Source organism: Sciurus vulgaris (genome assembly GCF_902686455.1).
Source record: "Sciurus vulgaris genome assembly, chromosome: 1".
Taxonomy (NCBI): Eukaryota; Metazoa; Chordata; class Mammalia; order Rodentia; family Sciuridae; genus Sciurus; species Sciurus vulgaris.
The window spans coordinates 110,749,191-110,766,619 of record NC_136461.1 but is presented as its reverse complement, the minus strand read 5'-3'; the positions used below and the strand labels follow the sequence as shown (position 1 = coordinate 110,766,619).

The 17,429-nt window shown below is 47.8% G+C and overlaps 2 protein-coding genes across 5 annotated transcripts; one reads left to right on the top strand and one right to left on the bottom strand.

The window, feature by feature from the left end:
* The first annotated feature begins 3,017 nt into the window (after nucleotides 1–3,017).
* PIAS3 (protein inhibitor of activated STAT 3) lies at nucleotides 3,018–13,251 on the top strand. Of its 4 annotated transcripts, none has more exons than XM_079140280.1 (15): nucleotides 3,802–3,905; nucleotides 4,648–4,790; nucleotides 5,833–6,250; nucleotides 6,395–6,479; nucleotides 6,681–6,731; nucleotides 6,968–7,058; nucleotides 8,503–8,637; nucleotides 8,818–8,923; nucleotides 9,417–9,490; nucleotides 9,633–9,793; nucleotides 10,651–10,784; nucleotides 10,865–11,033; nucleotides 11,213–11,346; nucleotides 11,519–11,556; nucleotides 12,085–13,251. In XM_079140280.1, exons 2-15 carry the CDS (start codon nucleotides 4,776–4,778, stop codon nucleotides 12,349–12,351), a joined length of 1,878 nt encoding a protein of 625 aa, XP_078996406.1. In that variant the 5' UTR covers nucleotides 3,802–3,905; nucleotides 4,648–4,775; the 3' UTR covers nucleotides 12,352–13,251. The 4 variants fall into 4 exon arrangements, with proteins under 4 accessions (XP_078996407.1, XP_078996405.1, XP_078996406.1 ...); XM_079140278.1 differs by lacking the exon at nucleotides 4,648–4,790 and adding an exon at nucleotides 5,461–5,549 and having other exon boundaries at nucleotides 3,890–3,905; XM_079140281.1 differs by lacking the exons at nucleotides 3,802–3,905; nucleotides 4,648–4,790 and adding an exon at nucleotides 3,018–3,200.
* Nucleotides 12,497–17,363, bottom strand: NUDT17 (nudix hydrolase 17). The gene is made up of 7 exons (XM_079140416.1): nucleotides 15,563–17,363; nucleotides 15,268–15,407; nucleotides 15,014–15,039; nucleotides 14,403–14,501; nucleotides 14,034–14,170; nucleotides 13,514–13,666; nucleotides 12,497–13,399 (listed from the first exon to the last, which is right to left on the bottom strand). Exons 1-7 carry the CDS (start codon nucleotides 15,838–15,840, stop codon nucleotides 13,294–13,296), a joined length of 939 nt encoding a protein of 312 aa, XP_078996542.1. The 5' UTR covers nucleotides 15,841–17,363; the 3' UTR covers nucleotides 12,497–13,293.
* Nucleotides 17,364–17,429: the final 66 nt, after the last annotated feature.

Genomic DNA, 17,429 nt, shown 5'->3' with positions numbered 1-17,429 from the left:
AAAATACAAAATAGGGCTGGGGATGTAACTCAGTGGTCAAGTGCCCCTGATTTCAATCCCTGGTACCTGGTACTCCTCCCCCACCCCCCCCCCCCAAAAAAAAAAAAAAAAAAATCTGATTCCTGAGAAAAGGAGAAAGAGATACCCAGATTTTGCTGCTTGTCTTTGGTTCTGTTCTGGGACTGAAAGAATGTATCGCAGCCACTTCCCTGAGTATCTGCCCCTTCCTGCCCCTTCTCCAACCAGGCTGCTAGGTGAGACTGAGTTCTTCTAAAATCTGAACTCCTGGTTTGGTGGCTAACACCAGGATCCTTCCCTATTCCTTCTTTCAAGCCCGCCCTCTGCTGGGTTACCCTGGGCCAGACAGCAGTGGTTTGGCAGTAAACAGACTAGATTGAGAGAAGAGTGGGCAGAGGTGTCTGTGGCAATAGGGGGCTACACAAATGCTACAGAGGCTGGCTGAGGTGGGGGAATCATCTGAAATGTGTAGATCAGATCCTAGAGAAGGTGCAGATCAGTTTTAGAGTTTGTGTGAATGGGCATAGGATTGCTTTAAGGCAGAGAGAATGGAGGGAGGAGGGATTGATGGAGATGTGAGAGAAGGGGTACAGCTGCCAGAGGAGGAGCATCAAAAGAGTTGGAGTATTTTCTATTAAGGGGAACAGAGCTTTTCTTTTCCTTCCTGCTCTTAGAGTTTCCAAAGAGTATCAAGGAACTGTTAAATTCCTCATTATATATGGGGTTTCTGGATGGGAAGAATGAAGAAACTACAGAGAGAAGGGTCCAGAGAGTGGGAGATCATTTGGCTAAGTTCAAGTATGAGTCAGGAAACAGCTTTGGTAATGGAAGCCAGGTCTTTGACTCGCTTCAAGGTTCCTGGAAGCTGATCCCAGGATGGCTGAGCTGTAGAAATGGTGAATGATATTAACAGGAGTGGAACCCTCCCCAGTTCCTGGTTTTCTGAAATAGTCTCCTTTCATACAACCCTATAAACTGCTATCCTCATTTCCAACCCCTGAGTTTTCCTTGATTTCATAAATCTTTTCCCCCTCAAAGTAACTATAACCCTAATATCCCCTCCTGTTTAACAAGACTTTAGTAGAGACTTACGACTCTTGCTTCAACCCCCACCCCGCATTCTCCCTGCTTCAGATAATAGGAGTGTGTGGGTGTATGGGTGAGAGTAGGTAGAGTTTGGTGGGCCATGATGAGGTGTAGACTATGTTTTTGAACGCTCAATCTGGAATTTGGTCCTGATTGGCAGTGTCCCCCCATTAATTTATAAAACACATATTTAAGAAGTCTCCCACGTGCCAGATGCTGGGGATAGATTATGAACAGCGCATAAATAGTTTTTGTCCCCATAGAGCTTGCATGGAGGATGAAATTCAGGTTCCCTAGTTCCCTGTTTTCTGTTATCTTGTAGGATAGCTAGAATTTATAACTTCAGATTAATGTGTGTGTGTTGCTAGGGATTGAAACCAGGGCCTCATGCATACTAAGTACAAATACTACCACTGAGCTATATCCCTATCCCCAATCTTAACTTTTAAAAGAGATTCTTCCTTCATGAAATCACTAAGAATTAAGGTGAGGCTGTCTTTGTCTTTAAATTTTTATAGCTTTATTGGGGTATAATTGACATACATAAATTCTATGTATTTAAAGTATACAATTTGACATGTTTTTTATATATATATATATATATATATATATATATATATATATATATAAATGTTTATGCCCACAAAATTACCAATCAAGATAAAATCATTTCTCAAAAATCCCCCCAACCCTTTTTTAATTCTCCTTCCTCTCTACCCCACAACTACTGAAAATTCTAGAAAACACTAATCCAATAGTAATTTTGGGTTTAGAGGACTGAACAGAACAACAAAAAAATGAACTCCGGGATTGAAGAAGACTCAGGTGTTGCAAAGAACAATTGGGATTTAGAACCAAATACTTAGTCAAAGTTTAACTTGAGGGGCCCACCAGTTCAAGCAGCAAAGTAGGGAGGGAAGAACCTGAGTGTCAGGAGAGAGTGGCTACCTTTCTGAGGAACAAAACCACCATGTAGTTGGGCATGGTCCAGTTTGATAGGTGCTTAGGAATATTGGTAGGCTAGCACCTTCAGTCTTACGGCTTGGGTTGGAGTTCATGGGAATGACTACATTGAAAGCATAAGCTAAGTGAGGGGATTAGTCCTAATATTTCTTAAAGTTTTTTTTATTTGTAAGGTCAATTACAGACATAACATGTCTGCTGACAGACTAAGTTTTTCTTGCAAGGCATTTATGTCCTCATGCCTAATAATCCCTAATCAACACTCAAATATTTATCTCCCCTTTTCAAAATAATTATTAAACAAATGACATTATTCCTTAGGTCCCAGACAACTATAAAATACTACAAGATTTTTCAGACTCTATGGATACATTGCCCTAAAGTTGTTATCTTCATGGACAAAGAAACGAATTTATTCTGGGATCTGCAACAATGAGTAATAAAGAAAGGGCTTAGGACCTCTGGAGGATCCAAGACTTTGGAGGAAGGAATGTAGGTAGTTCTGAGAGGGGCAGATAGATCACTTTTGTGGATAAGAAAATCTTCCCTATATTAATTTTCAGCTACACCAAAGGTGTGGGATATATATGTTTGGGGTAGTGGATGGAGGTTCACAAGTAGAGTTAAGGGTTAGGTTCACTTCCATTCAGCAGACCAGGTTTCCCCTAGGCAAAGAAAGATCTCATTTCAACAAAGAATCTCTTAACACGATCAGATCCCGGTCCGCACCGTCTTAGCAGCATACTTCCACCTCTAATTTGTACAGCATTGCGAGGGGTCACAAAGGTGGTGAGAATGACGAGGTACAACAATCTCGTCTCGCCTGATCCACTCACAAGAGGAGTTAATTTCTCCCGCGCTAGGCTCTAAATCCCTCCCTCTCCTGCCAGGGCTCCGCCCCTACTCCCCTCTCGTCCGCCCTGGCGGGCTAACCCTGGAGGGGGCGGCCCCAGCCAGGAGCGGTAGGCCGGGCGGAGCTCCCGCCCGGGCGGAGCTGTGGCTGCAGCGTCCAGCTGCTGGACCGAGTTCTAGCCGTACAGACTGTCGGAGTGGTGGCGACCCCAGTTCCCGGACCTCCCCAGCTAACCCTCTGAACCTCCCGAGCCCCCTCCTTACTCCCCGCAACTGTGCTGGTAAGTCTCGCTTTCCGCACCAAACTTTTTTGCAGCAGAGTTTGACCACGATCTATATGGTAGTCGGTGTGTTGGGGTTGGGGGGATGGAGGAGAAGAGGTGAAGGACTGGGAACAGGCTCTTAATTGTTCACGACTCCATAACTTCCCTAAAATGGATCAGAGCTCACCCATTTCGCGAGTTGGCAGAACTCTTGGTTTTAGCGAGTTAAACTTGTAGAGATGAAGATTGAAGATATACGCTTCAACTTCGCTACCCCTCCCCCATTTCTCTGAGATCTAGCAGTTCCCATACTTTCCCTTCATCTTTCAAGTATCTTTGGCTCGCTAAAGGCTCATTCCCTCCCAATCCTGGCGTGGCAAAGCCCCCCTCCCCAGGCCCTTCGGACCCGCCTCCTCTCGGTTACCCTCGAGGACCCCGCGATCTTTCCGCGGTGCACTCCCTCTGGGTCTACGGTCTTGCCAACCGGCCAAAGACGTGCGGGGGCCGGGTCCGACTGTGGAAGGAGGGGCTGAGGCTGGGGTTTGTCCGGAGCCAGGCGGGCGGGGCTGAGAAGGGGAGGTGTAGGGGGCCGGACGGGGCGGAGCAGGCGGCATTTGCGGCCGGCGCCGGGGTGGAGAGTTGTGCGCCGGTCCCTGGGCCTGAGCTCGGCTCAGGCTGGGGCGCCTGCGATGTCTCAAGATGGCGGAGCTGGGCGAATTAAAGGTACCGGCCCCCTCCCCCATCCCCATCTGGACTGAGCCCGGCGATACGCCGACTCCGGGAAGCGACCAAGGCTGGGCGTGGAGGGCTCCGGTGGGCGCAGGAGACGTGGCAGGGACTGGCTGCTGGGGATGGGAGAGAAGTGGTTGTGGGCGAGGAAGGGGCTGCGACGGGGCTCCGGGGGCGGGGCTGCGGGGCAGATGTAGGGGTGGGGCCGAGGGGAATTGCAGCTGTTGGGGGCAGAGTCGCAGGGGGCGGGGACGCGGGGTAGAGGTCGGATTTAGTATTAGGGGTAGTCGTAGGGGTAGACCTAGGGAGAAATGCTGCTTTAGAGGCTCGGGGGGCGAGTTGATCAGGCCAAGAGATGTGACAGTAAGGGTAAAATGTAGGGATGGGACTGGGGGCAAAGGTAGAGGAAGCTCCTGGGGAAATGCAGCTGAGAGGGTAGAAGCTTTGGGGTTGCTTTTGGGATCTGAGCCTTGAGAAGTGCCAGTAGGCGGCTGAGACAAAAGGGGCGGGGCTGTTCGGGCGATACCCGAGGGGTGGGGCAGGAGCATCTTGGAGGTTGAGAGGGAAGGTCCTGTTTTACTGAGTCGCTGGCCTTTGGGCAGAGGCAGAGGAGTGTGAAACTATGGGCTAGAAAGGAAAGTTATAGGCAAAGCTATGGAGAAATAAAGACAAGTCAGAGGACATAAGGATGGGGAGAAAGGTAGAAAAGAAAGTTTTTCATCACATTCCTCAAAAGGGGTCCAGGACAAAGCCTTCTATGAAGGGACAAATTGTGGAGGACCGGCTATCAAGGCCTGCCTATGACAAGGTCTCTTACAGAATCACAGAAGGGAGTCTTTTAAAGAGAACTCTCCCCCCACCACCATGCAGAGTCTTGAGGTAACCACATCCAGGCCATCTCACAGACCCTTAAACCACTAGGTTTTCTCCCTTGCTTCCTGGCTTTGTTCCACCCTTTGAAATAGAACCATGGGGCAGGCAGATGTTCTACAATTGAGCTATAACCCTAGGTTCCCAGCCCCCTTTAGAAGAGCTTATGATTCTGTGCCTTGGTCCAGGGGCCTTCACCTCATCTTCCCAGGGCCTCTGATTAGAACTTTGCCCTCTCTTCTTCCATCCCTTTTGGGGGTGTGTGGGTGGGTGGAATCATTTTTTATGTAGGAGAGCAACAGGATATTAGTTCCTGGCAGATGGAGTAAACAGGTAAACAGGCAGGATACCTGGGCTTGTGATTCATTGTAAACCCCTTTTCCCCCCACAAGTTTTGGTTCTGTTTCCCTCCCAGAAAAATAGGACTAAGGGAGGGTGGCTATATAAATGATGCCAAGAAAGGATTTGGGAGAGTAATAAGCATTGAACCCTGACCTAAAATCCTGGCCATAAAAGCTACAGTCTTGGGGAAAATAACTGGGGTGTATTGAGGTGGTTGGGAGGGGAGGGGCTTGGTGCACAATCTTCTAGCCACCTGGCCCTTTTCTCCTCTGTGGGGCTGTCTGACCTGAATCCTTTTTCTCTCCCTCATTCTCCCTGCCTCCTGTCCTTTTCCCAGGAGGCTGGGATGGGTCTGAAAGTCTGAGAAAGAGCAGAAGAGGAGATAAGCAGCTTAAAGGAGAGTCTAGGCTAGACACAGGGATGGAGGTAGGAGGCCATAGTGAACCATCCTCTGCCCCTGCACTATTCAACTTCCAGGGATGTGGAGAGGGTTGCTGGATCTCTGGGAAGAGGTGGTGGTGAGTCTGACCTGAGTGTTGCTGAATGGGACTGAAATGTCCCTGTGTCCAGGACAGCTGCTTAAAAGTATCTGCTAGTTGCAAAGCACCTTTTTGATTAATACTGGAGGGAAAGAGGCTCCACCCCAGTGTTCTAAGCTAACAGGCTTGCGCAAGCTAGGATTCTTAAACTTCTCTATTCTTCTACATAGCACATGGTGATGAGTTTCCGGGTGTCTGAGCTCCAGGTGCTCCTTGGCTTTGCTGGCCGGAACAAGAGTGGACGGAAGCACGAACTCCTAGCCAAGGCCCTACACCTCCTCAAATCCAGCTGTGCCCCCAGTGTACAGATGAAGATCAAAGAACTTTACCGACGACGCTTTCCCCGGAAGACCCTGGGGCCCTCTGATATCTCTCTGCTCTCTTTGCCTCCTGGCACCTCTCCTGTGGGCTCCCCTGGCCCTCTAACTCCCATTCCCCCAGCACTTTTGGCTCCTGGCACCCTTCTGGGCCCCAAGCGTGAGGTGGACTTGCATCCCCCTCTACCCCAGCCCGTGCACCCTGATGTCACCATGAAACCATTGCCCTTCTATGAAGTCTACGGGGAACTCATCCGGCCCACCACCCTTGGTATGGCTCTCTGTGGTCCCTCAATCTTCCTGGACTCCAGTTTAGGCTGGACTCCTTCCTTAGATTTCAGTTCTGTGGGATTAGAAATCAGGGATGGAAGCAACTTCTATGGACATGGGAATAACTGCCCCTTTGTGTCCTCAGCATCCACTTCTAGCCAGAGGTTTGAGGAAGCGCACTTTACCTTTGCCCTTACACCTCAGCAAGTGCAGCAGATTCTCACATCCAGGTACATCTCTTTCAGTCCTCCTCCCTTATCCCTGGACTCTGCTCTCTGACTTTCTCATCTGTTCTCCTCATTCCTCCTCCTATACCTGCTTGATCTTTCATTTGTATATTTCTTCCCTATTCTCTGGACAGCTAACTTTCTCTCTGTCCATTTGCCCCTCCCTCTGTAGGCCATATGCTGACATCTTTTTCCCTTTTACAGAGAGGTTCTGCCAGGGGCCAAATGTGATTATACCATACAGGTGCAGCTAAGGTACGTTCATATTCCCTCTCTACCCTGCTGGGCTTCTAGTGGGGTGGGAATTAAAACAGGGGTTTGACAGATACTCCTAGGAGGTAACCTTGCTCTGCCACTGTTCACTTCAGCCTTGGGACTCTTGTTGGATGCTTAGATAATCATGATTGATTTTCTGGGGTTCCCTGCCTCTCTGCCAGAGTCAACTCAAGTAACTGCCTCCCACCCTTCCATCTTTCGTCATCTCTCACCAGGTTCTGTCTCTGTGAGACCAGCTGCCCCCAGGAGGATTATTTCCCCCCCAACCTCTTTGTCAAGGTCAATGGGAAACTGTGCCCCCTGCCGGTAAATGCTTTTTTCCCTTCTTTTGGCAGTAATATTCCTGGTTTAGCTCATAAATATTAACTGTAAATCTACTGAGAGAGAAATATGCCTAGCACAGTGTCTGCCACATAGTAGACACTCAGTTTATGGACAAAACTGATAATCTAGAGAGTATTAAAATATGCCTGAACAGCTGGACATAGTGGAACATGCCTACAGTCCCAGTGACTTGAAAGGCTGAGGCAGGTGGATTACAATTTCAAGGCCAGCCTCAGTGACTTAGTGAAGCCCTGAGCAGCTTAGTGAGACCCTGACTCAAAATAAAAAAGAAAAAGGGCTGGGGATGAGGCTTAGTGATTAAACACTCTTGGGTTAAATCCCCAGTACCAAAAAAACGGGGGGGGGGGGGGGGGGGAGTGCTGTACAGCAGGGTACAGTGGTGCATACCTGTAATTACAGCTACTTGTGAGACTGAAGCTGGAGAATTGCAAGTTTGAGGCCAGCCTTAGTAACTTAGCAAGACCCTGTCTCAAAATAAAGACTATGAAAGGAAGGGCTGGTAGCCTGGCACAGTGGCACACTTCTGTAATCCCAGATACTTGGGAGGCTGAGGCAGGAGGATTGCAAGTTTAAGGCCAGCCTTGTCAACTTAGCAAGACCCTATCTCCAAAAAAAAAAAAAAGGGCTAGGGATGTAGCTCAATTGTAAAGGGTCCCTGGGTTCTTTCCCCAGTACCACACACACATATATACACACACACACAGGGGGTCGGGGGAGGTGTAGCTCAGTGGAATGGTATAATGCCCTTGGATTCAATTCCCAGTACTGCCAAAAAGAAAAAAGAGGGCTAAACAAAGTTTCTATTAGGATTCAAAGAAGTGACATTAGTTCAACCCAAGGTTCAGGAAAGACTTCTTTTTTTTCCTTTTTCTTTTTTTAAGTACCAGGGATTGAACTCAGGGGCACTAAACTACTGAGCCACATCCCCAGCCCTATTTTGTATTTTATTTAGAGACAGGGTCTCACTGAGTTGCTTAGCGCCTTACTTTTGCTGAGGCTGCTTTGAACTTGTGATCCTCCTGCCTCAGCCTCTTAAGCTGCTGAGATTACAGGTGTGTGCCACTGTGTCTGGTCAGGGAAGACTTCTTAAAAGTCATAGCCTAAATTTGGAGGAGCTAAATTTGGAGGAAGTAAGGTATCCCTGTTCTTCTTCCTTAGGGACTTAGTGAGTGGGTTCATATTTCCTTGGTCAATAAGTAAGCTCTCCTTTCTTTCCAGGCATGAACCCCATACACAACCCTAGATAATGCTCCAGTTTTCTGTGTCCCTGTCACTGAATGGGTCACAAGTGAGTTGACCTTTCCCCCAGATAGTGAGCAACCAGAGACAAGATGTCTTTTGTGTTGTTACAGCAGAGCCCCTTCCCAGAGCCACCTTTCCACTGACCAATTCCTCCCTTCCTCAGGGCTATCTTCCTCCCACCAAGAATGGGGCTGAACCTAAAAGGCCCAGCCGCCCCATCAACATTACACCACTGGCTCGACTCTCAGCCACTGTTCCCAACACCATTGTGGTTAATTGGTCATCTGAGTTTGGACGGGTGAGCAAAACTAAAACAGGGTTCCTGGAACGCCTACAGGAGATGAAGGGAAATCATCTTTTTCTTTATGGGTCTCTTGCCTAAACCCACTGTCTCTGGTCTTCATGGGACAAAAGAGGGTAGTGGTGGTGGTATGAGAAGCAGAAGCTGATTCTCTCCCCCACTCCCTCCTCCAAGTAGAATTACTCCTTGTCTGTGTACCTGGTGAGGCAGTTGACTGCAGGAACCCTTCTACAGAAACTGAGAGCAAAGGGTATCCGGAACCCAGACCACTCTCGGGCACTGAGTAAGTAGCATCCTTCTCTTCCCCCTCTGATTTGGATCCAAGTCTTCCTGGCCCTCCAGCTTTCATAATACCTTTTGTGACAACTTATTTCTCTTTTCACCTGAACCCCAACTCTCCCCTATACTCCTTACCAGTCTTTTTGGTTGAGATGTTGGACCACTCCCAGGATGGGTAGGATATAGGTTTTCTGGACTGGAAAGAGGCTTAGGGATCAATTTATCCTCACACGATGCTTCAGTTCCTTCTAGGTCATCTCTAATGTAGTCAAAAGTGTCACCTAACCATGTTTAAACAACATCAGGGATTGGGAAGTCTCTCTCACACTTAGCCTTTATAACCCAGATCTCAAGCCACCCGTGTGACATTCCAGTGATCCCCAAAGACTCTCTACCCAGCTGCCTTTCAGCCAGGGCCATCTGCATCTGGCCTCACCAACTCCTGGGCTTCCTTCAGCCTTACTGACCCCATGGCTCTGGCCTCACTCTTGTTTCAGTCAAGGAGAAATTGACGGCTGACCCTGACAGTGAGGTGGCTACTACGAGTCTCCGGGTGTCACTCATGTGCCCGGTGGGTACAAGGGGAGAAGGGAAAGGGGAGGACGGTTGGGTTAAACCTCTGGACTCTGATGAGGGTTCTTAGGGATATGAGAGTGAGGTTTTCTGGAATGAAGCCAGAGTGAAGACTGACTAGAAAACTCTCCTCTCCTCAGCTAGGGAAGATGCGACTGACTGTTCCATGTCGTGCCCTCACCTGCGCTCACCTGCAGAGTTTCGATGCTGCCCTTTATCTACAGATGAATGAGAAGAAGCCAACGTGGACATGTCCTGTGTGTGACAAGAAGGCTCCCTATGAATCTCTTATTATTGATGGGTAAGGTCATTTTTCTTCCTCTTAGCTAGGCATCCACCAGGATTCTCTTGACATAAATGGCTTAACTTGCCCTCATATGAACTCCAGCTCTTACTCTATCCTCTTTAGCAATACATATATACGTGTATATACACACAGACATGCACATGTGTGTATGTATGTCAGCACTAAGGAATTTGTACATATGAGGCCTAGTGCTGAACACTTTGCATGTATTATTTTATTGAATCCTCCCGATAACATTATGAGATAGGTACCATAGAGGAAATTGAAGCCTAGAAAGATTGAGTCTTGCTCAAGTTTATACTGTTAGTAAGTGGCAGAATCAGTGAATTGAATTGTTATAACATATTGCCTACAACAACTATCTAAAATCCCAGTGAGCATAGCAGTAAGGTTCCTTTGAGGGTCTGAGTGTGCTAATCTAGCTAGATTTTTTTTTTCCTTAGAAGCAAAGAATATTTTTTTCCCTGCAAGTAAAGAGTTTTTTTTTTTTAATAAGCAAAGAATTTCTTTTTCTTAATTAATCTTATCTGTCTTCTAGAGCCTTCATATGGTTCTTGCTTGCAGTGTCTTTTTTGAGATGGGTTATGGAGTTCTGTCCTTTTCTATCTTGTTCCTAGAACTATACCTAACAGGTGCTCAGATTGTATTTGTGTTAAAACTTAACACCTAAATTTGCAAAGGTCTTTTACATATATACTTACTTTGATTTCAACAACAACTCAAAGGTCTAGTAGGGTGAATATCCTTATTTTACAGATGAAGAAACTGAGGCACAGGAAGGTGAGTCCCAGAACTGATTACTGTACAGTCATCTCCCAGCCTCATGAATGCCCATCTTTCCCTTCCTCTAGTTTATTCATGGAGATTCTTAATTCCTGTTCGGATTGTGATGAAATCCAGTTCATGGAAGATGGATCCTGGTGCCCAATGAAACCCAAGAAGGAGGCATCTGAGGTTTGCCCCCCGCCAGGGTATGGGCTGGATGGTGAGTGACCCCCTGTCCCCCAGCTGAGCTAAATCTCAGATGGCCCTTTTTCTAAGACATAGTCCTCTTACGACCTACAGGCCTCCAGTATAGCCCAGTCCAAGAGGGAAATCCATCAGATAATAAGAAGAAGGTTGAAGTTATTGACTTGACAATAGAAAGTTCATCAGATGAGGAGGATCTGCCCCCAACCAAGAAGCACTGTCCTGTCACCTCAGCTGCCATCCCAGCACTACCTGGAAGCAAAGGGTAAGAGAAAACCAACTGAATCTATAGCAAAAAAGACAGGGGAAGACATCAGAATGCTTTCTGATCAAACCCTGGGGCAGGGGAAATGTGGAGCGGACAGAGAAAGAACCTGGGAAGCTGAGCTGGCTGAGAGTGTCTGTGGTTTGCTAGCTGCCCCGGCTCCTTCTGTCTACTTACAGAGTCCTTACATCTGGTCACCAGCCCTCCTCGGTGCTACGGAGTCCTGCGATGGGCACATTGGGCAGTGATTTCCTGTCTGGTCTCCCACTACATGAGTACCCACCTGCCTTCCCACTGGGGGCTGATATCCAAGGTATGACACTGATGCAAAGATGGGACCCCGCACTGCCACACCTTCCCCAGAATCCTGCTCCTTTTCAAAGTCTCCTGGATCTCCTGTAAGAAGCCACCATCCAAGGAACTTTGTCCTTTGGCGGTGAAGGGATCAGATAGGAAGTTGATTTTGATTTTTCTTTTCCTGCCAGGTTTAGATTTATTTTCTTTTCTTCAGACTGAGAGTCAGGTAAGTGGTTCTTTTTCCATGAAGATCTGAGATCTCTGAAGCTTCCTTTCTAGGCACTGATGGCACCCCTACCTCTCCCTTTTCCCCTGGGAACTAAATCTTTATTGTGAGGGGAGGGAGGATAAAGGTAGCTTTTCTCCCTCCTTGGCCCCTGCTGGCACTTCGGATTCCTCCTTTTCCCTAGATCCTGTTACTGTTCTGTCAGAGTTTTTAAAGTGTAGTTCTGTCCTTGCAGGCTCACCTTCACACTTCCTGTAAACTTAAAGCACTGGGTCTGCCCCAGCTGGACATTCCACACATTTCAGTTGTCGTCAAGGCCAAGAACCCAGTGTGCTGGAGGGGCTGTCTCAAGGCAGGGCAAAGGGGAGGGATGTGGGGAAGCAGGGCAGTCACAGAGGTCCTCCTACTTCTTGAGACTAGCTTGAGACTCACAGGGGCTCACTTACCCCATAAGATATTGCTTAGATGAGTTATGGGAAGTGGGTAAGTTAGGATAAAATCTTAAACTGTGCCCTTGATTCCTCCCAGCACTATGGTCCTTCCGTCATCACCTCGTTAGATGAACAGGATGCCCTTGGCCACTTCTTCCAGTACCGGGGGACCCCTTCCCACTTTCTGGGACCACTGGCCCCCACATTGGGGAGCTCCCACCGCAGCTCCACTCCAGCACCCTCTCCTGGCCGTGTCAGCAGCATTGTGGCTCCTGGGGCACCCTTGAGGGAGGGACATGGAGGACCTCTGCCTTCAGGTCCGTCTTTGACTGGCTGTCGGTCAGATATCATTTCCCTGGACTGAGTTCCTTGGATTATGGAACCTTCACTCTCCTCCAACACTGAGCAAATATGCTGTGTGGATCCCAACCCCTGGGTACTCTGACCCCTCAGGGGGTTTTGGCCAAAGGCCAGACAGACCTTCAAAGACACTTACTTTTGGCCTCATCTCTGTCTAACAAAGCCAGCACCAAAAGGTTAATATTTAACCTCTTTTAAAGGACATTGGGGTCTATTTTGGGGAATGTTCTTTAGATGGTGGCACATTCTTTGATATGTTAACCTAGGCTGTGGGAGGCAAATGGGATGGGATGTGAGTTGGGGGAAGGATGAATCCTCAGCCTTTACAGCCTCCTGGGGAAGGGGCCCTTTTCTTTACCCTGAGATGCCCTCTCCATCCCCCAAGCCCAACCATTCATACTTTTCATGTCCATTCCGTTCCCTTTGGCCACACAGGTGGCAAAATAGAGACAGACAGTTTCAGAGATGGACAAAAAACTTTATTTTGTGTTGCAGATTTTTTGGTACAAAAACAGAAAACCCCAAAATACTCCAAAGATGACTTTCCCTGCCTCCTACTTCCCAGTATGACTGAGTAGGAGATAAGGCCTTAGTCAAGATCCCCAGGGGTTTGGGAGCAGGGAGGGCCCAGCCTATTGCTGGGTCCCTCTCTATTTATATATTTAAGTTCACAATGTTTCCTAACACTGATCAGCCTGGGGCCTATGCTTCTAGAGGCTCATGGCCCTGTGGTTTGCCCTGGCTCATTTTGCACCTTTCCTGGGAGGTAGGGGGACTTCGTGTCCTCCTTCCCGAGCTCTTTTTTTTCTGGCTCCTCAAGGGCCTAGGACCTATGTTGTAATTTTACTTTTTATTTTCAAAGTTGTAGCAAAGTTCTCACCCATAATAAAGGTTGTGAATGTTATGTGAGTGTCATGGAGGTGGGCTAGGGAGGGGATTGGGCACTTCACTTTCCACATCCCTGGGTTGGGTCAAGAGAATCCATGTTCTGTTCTTCCTTTGATGGCCCTGCATCCACGTAAGCTCCACTTTCACCTGATGGGGGTGTTACACTGAGGATTTCAAGAGTGGTTATTATTTATTCCTTCCTCTCCTCCATGCCCATAAGAACACTAGACCATTCCAGCCCAATGCTGTGGAGTCCTAGAGTTGTTCCTCATCTTTACCTGTGCAGATGTTGTAGCCAGAGCCCAAGGGCAAACTTGATTCCAGTGCTGATCCTCTCTTTGTCCTCCACTGTGGTTGGGGTTGTCTGCAGCAGTGTGGATGTTGGCAGGACCAGAGGCTGGGCTTCTCCATTCTCTTTTAGTTCTACTGCACTGCATTGTGACAACTGTTGTCTGAGTTGTGCCTTAGAGCTTGTAAATTAGAACTTCCTTATGTTAGGCCATTTAATATTTTTAGCCACTGCAGGTGGTAAGTGGGTGGATATTAATTTCATTTTACAGAAAGGAAACAGGTTTAAGGAGGATGCCCTTAGTTGAGAGTCAAACCTAGGTCTTCAGTTCTAGCCAGTTGGAGTAAGAACCCTTGGAGTTTGATCTCAAGTGGTCTCTTAATCATCAGTGAACTAACTCACTCCCTACATCTCCACACCACAAAATTCCATCCTAAAGAAAGGAAAGAAACTGAACTTCTCCACTTGTATATGTTATGTTGGAGGCTAAGGAAGAAGCCACTACTTACAGGATAGAGGATGGTAGGTCCTGAGGGAGAAATGTGGATGTTTCTGTCCCATCCTCTGTAGCAGACACTGCAGCTGCTATATTCGGTCCCAGCCACATAAAGGCACTCACTTCATTTGGGTTTGGTTGGATCCTGACCTGGGATTGGACATGTTGATTCCTTAGCCATGGCCTCTCCCTGGCTCTTCTTGAGCACAGCAGACCCTCAGGTGGAATGGAGAGAGACATGGGGCAAGGGTAGGGACGAGGGAGATGCTACTGATTGTTTTTGTTTCTCCCTCCTCTCACACTCTTAATCATGGTCAGAACAAGGTTGCTTGGGTTCCCTTGAGTGTTAAATTACATTTCCTTCCTCTACTACCAGACCTACCTGCAGCTGCCGCTGTGACTCCTGGGAGATCACAAGTAGATAAAGAATGATGTGATGGTATTTGGGGAAACCCCAGCTCAGCCTAGGAGGATAGGCAGACTAAGAAGAAAACAGCCAAAGTGAAAACTTCTTGTTTTTGAGACTTTGTAAATATAGTTTTAGGATGAAACAAAATGCTGGCTTGAAATCAAGGAAGTGGATAAATATGGTGCAGGAGGGACATGGGTGTGGGTTGTCATGGGCTTAAGGACTCCAGTCTACCCATATTCCACCACTTCCCCAGTGTCCAAGGCAAGTGGGGTTGTTCTGTGGCTTTGGGGGTAGAGTTGCGGTCTCAGTTAAATAGGGAGGGGCCTCTTCCAGGTCCCTGTTTCACCTCCCATAACCCCAAAGGGACTCAAGAGAACTGGCCCTGGGGCAGCTGTAGTCCAGTCTCCTCCCACAGCTCTCGAAGTCCTCCGTCCAGCAGCTGGGAATCAGAGAGAGTAGGTCAGAGGCCAAAACCTGACTCCTTTAAAGTTCTTTGATCTTTCCCTCCCTTAACCCACACCCAGGGTAGACCCAGACTTAGGTTTCTTGGCTCAGGGTAGGTTGGGTTAGCTGACTGGTACCTCCTCATCAAGTTCCACATGTCCACCTACAATAAGGGTGGAACCAATAGGGTAACAGTAGTTGAATTCAGCAGAGACCACCTCACCCCCACCCCCAATGCACATATGGAGCTGCACCTCCTTGGGATTGTGGATATGCCAGTTTGGGGCCCACTTCTCTATCATTCAAGATCAGGAATAGCAGTGTGGGGGAAGAAAGCAATTTTCAGGGTCTAGTTTTCTAGGCCTTAGGGTCTAGTCCCCATAGTGCTCACCTGGGGGAACCCAAAGGTTGGGGGAAACCCTGAGATTGCGTGTCCTTCGGGTCAACAGGACAGTCTGGTCGCTGGACTGCAGAATGATGGCCACACCCAGATCCACACCTCGATTCATGAGCAGTTCAGACCCGGAGGTCCTACATGGCAGGTCCAGGGCCGCAAAAGGGCAATAAGGGGGTCGCTGGCAGGAGGGAACCACTAAGGTTAAGGGATAGGAGTGGGTGGGCGGTCTTATAGAAATTGGTGGGATAGTTTGGTAGAGTAGGCAGACGAATCGAATCGAGGCACTGACCGGACCCCTACACTCTCGCCGTGTTCCCACCCGGTTCCAGTCCCTATTTTGGACCATTCACTTCCCTCACTGGTCCCACTTCTGACCTGAAGCGGAAGTCTAGCGAAGGCGTCTGGGAATGGCCTGTTCGAGAGGACGAGCCGTCCCCGCTTCAAGCTGCAGTGCGTGGGCCATGGCCCGAATCCTGGCCCGGCGCCTAGGAGGCCGCACACACTCTGCGCGAAGCTCACCGACTGTGGTCGCCCGGACAGGAGCAGCAGCACCCGAGCCACCGCCATAACGCGGTTCCGAGGCCACTGCCTTCCGCTTGGCGCCCTCTGGTGGCTCAGCTGTGCCTCCCCGCGGAGCTTCTGGCCAGTCAGAAGCAAGCCAGGTTTCCCAAACGTCTGGGAAATTTAGACCTCCTTGGGACCGTCCCCGAGTGTAATGTTAATAAAATGCAAAGCACACCCCTAAACCCTCATTTCGTCCTTCCTTCCTGACTTCTCTATTTAGGACAATGATCTCCGGACCGAATGTTTTCTGGGCTCTGGTGTCACCTCCCACTAGCCCTGCTCTGAACTATAAGCACTCCTCCACAACACTGCACACCCCTTGAAGTAGGTATCTTAGAATTAATTATGTTTCCAAGTCAGACACCCAAGAAACATTTTGGTACCACTTATCCTTCCTTCACCTCACTCAAAATGACAACGAAGTGCCATAATTTTTACAGCCTTAAACTTCCTCAAATCAGAAGTCTTACCTTCTTTCTCCTCAGCCTGCAGTGCCCAATTTCTAGGCTTCCTCATGTTCTCCAAGTCTCCATGGTCCTGTCCCAAGTCATCCTCTACAGTGCTACCAGAATGAGTTTTTTTTTAAATTCCACACCTTTAATTGGTTCATTATAATTATACATAAGGGTGATTCACTAAAATATTCATACCTGCACACCAGAGGGATCTTTCTAAAACAAAACATCTGGTCATATTGCTTTCCACTGCCCCAGCACAAGATAAAATACTATTTAGCACAGTGTGCAGGACCCATCAGTCCTTGCCCCTGCCTGTTTCTCTAATTTAAATTCTGGCAAAACCCTTGCCCCATTTTTTGGTCATAGCTATATGTAGTTTCCAGAAGAATCAGTCTATTCCCCTTTGACCTGGAAGGTCTTCATCTTTCAAACTACAGATTGTTACTCTGACTGTCCCTTTCCTTCTTGCCTCTGTACATAGTACTTATTTTTCCATGCTAGCTCCCCAATTCTTCCTTGTACTTGTCTGTACTCCCACCAGGCTGTGTGTATTTCCCTATCTTTGTATCCTTCTTCCTCAGTTCTTGGTGCAAAACAGGTACTAAGTTAATGATGGTGAGAGGCTGCAGGATAGAGATGGGCTTTTACTTAACTTTGTATATTGTGTTTAATTGGCACTCGTTTAAAGATTTACTATAAACATTGGTTTGGATTATAAATATCTAACTTCATTAAATGAATTGAAGCTGCTGGGACAAATTATATCCATGATACTGAGGACTTATAGTTGTCATTTTTAAGGGACCATGGTGAAGAGGAAAGCAATAATTTTTTGTGTGCTCATCATAAGCCAGGCACTGTGTTGTGTTCTACATACATAATTTCAGATACACTAGAAGCCTGGAGCTGGCAAACATTTTTATCCACAGAGTCAAGTGTGACTGCTTGAGCCAATCCACCTGTGACCCTAAAAATACGCTTTCTCCCCACTTCATGGCAGTCTTCCACATTCCCTACACAATGTGTGTGCATGTTAAAGATTACAGCTCAATGAAATAAACAATATAGGAAGAAGTTTCTATTGTGAGAGATGTTCAAACAGACTTGGCTGACTTCCTGATAAGAACTGATGCA

Excerpts from the sequence above, each read along its gene's own strand:
- NUDT17 (XM_079140416.1), bottom strand. The coding sequence starts at position 15,840 with ATGGCGGTGGCTCGGGTGCTGCTGCTCCTGTCCGGGCGACCACAGTCG. Across the intron at positions 15,408-15,562 it reads GGCGAGAGTGTAGGGGTCCG|GACCTCCGGGTCTGAACTGC; the intron begins GTCAGTGCCTCG and ends CCTGCCATGTAG. Across the intron at positions 14,171-14,402 it reads AGTCACAGCGGCAGCTGCAG|GTCAGGATCCAACCAAACCC; the intron begins GTAGGTCTGGTA and ends GTCCAATCCCAG.
- PIAS3 (XM_079140279.1), top strand. The coding sequence starts at position 3,882 with ATGGCGGAGCTGGGCGAATTAAAG. Across the intron at positions 3,906-5,832 it reads CGGAGCTGGGCGAATTAAAG|CACATGGTGATGAGTTTCCG; the intron begins GTACCGGCCCCC and ends TCTTCTACATAG. Across the intron at positions 7,059-8,502 it reads GGAAACTGTGCCCCCTGCCG|GGCTATCTTCCTCCCACCAA; the intron begins GTAAATGCTTTT and ends TCCCTTCCTCAG.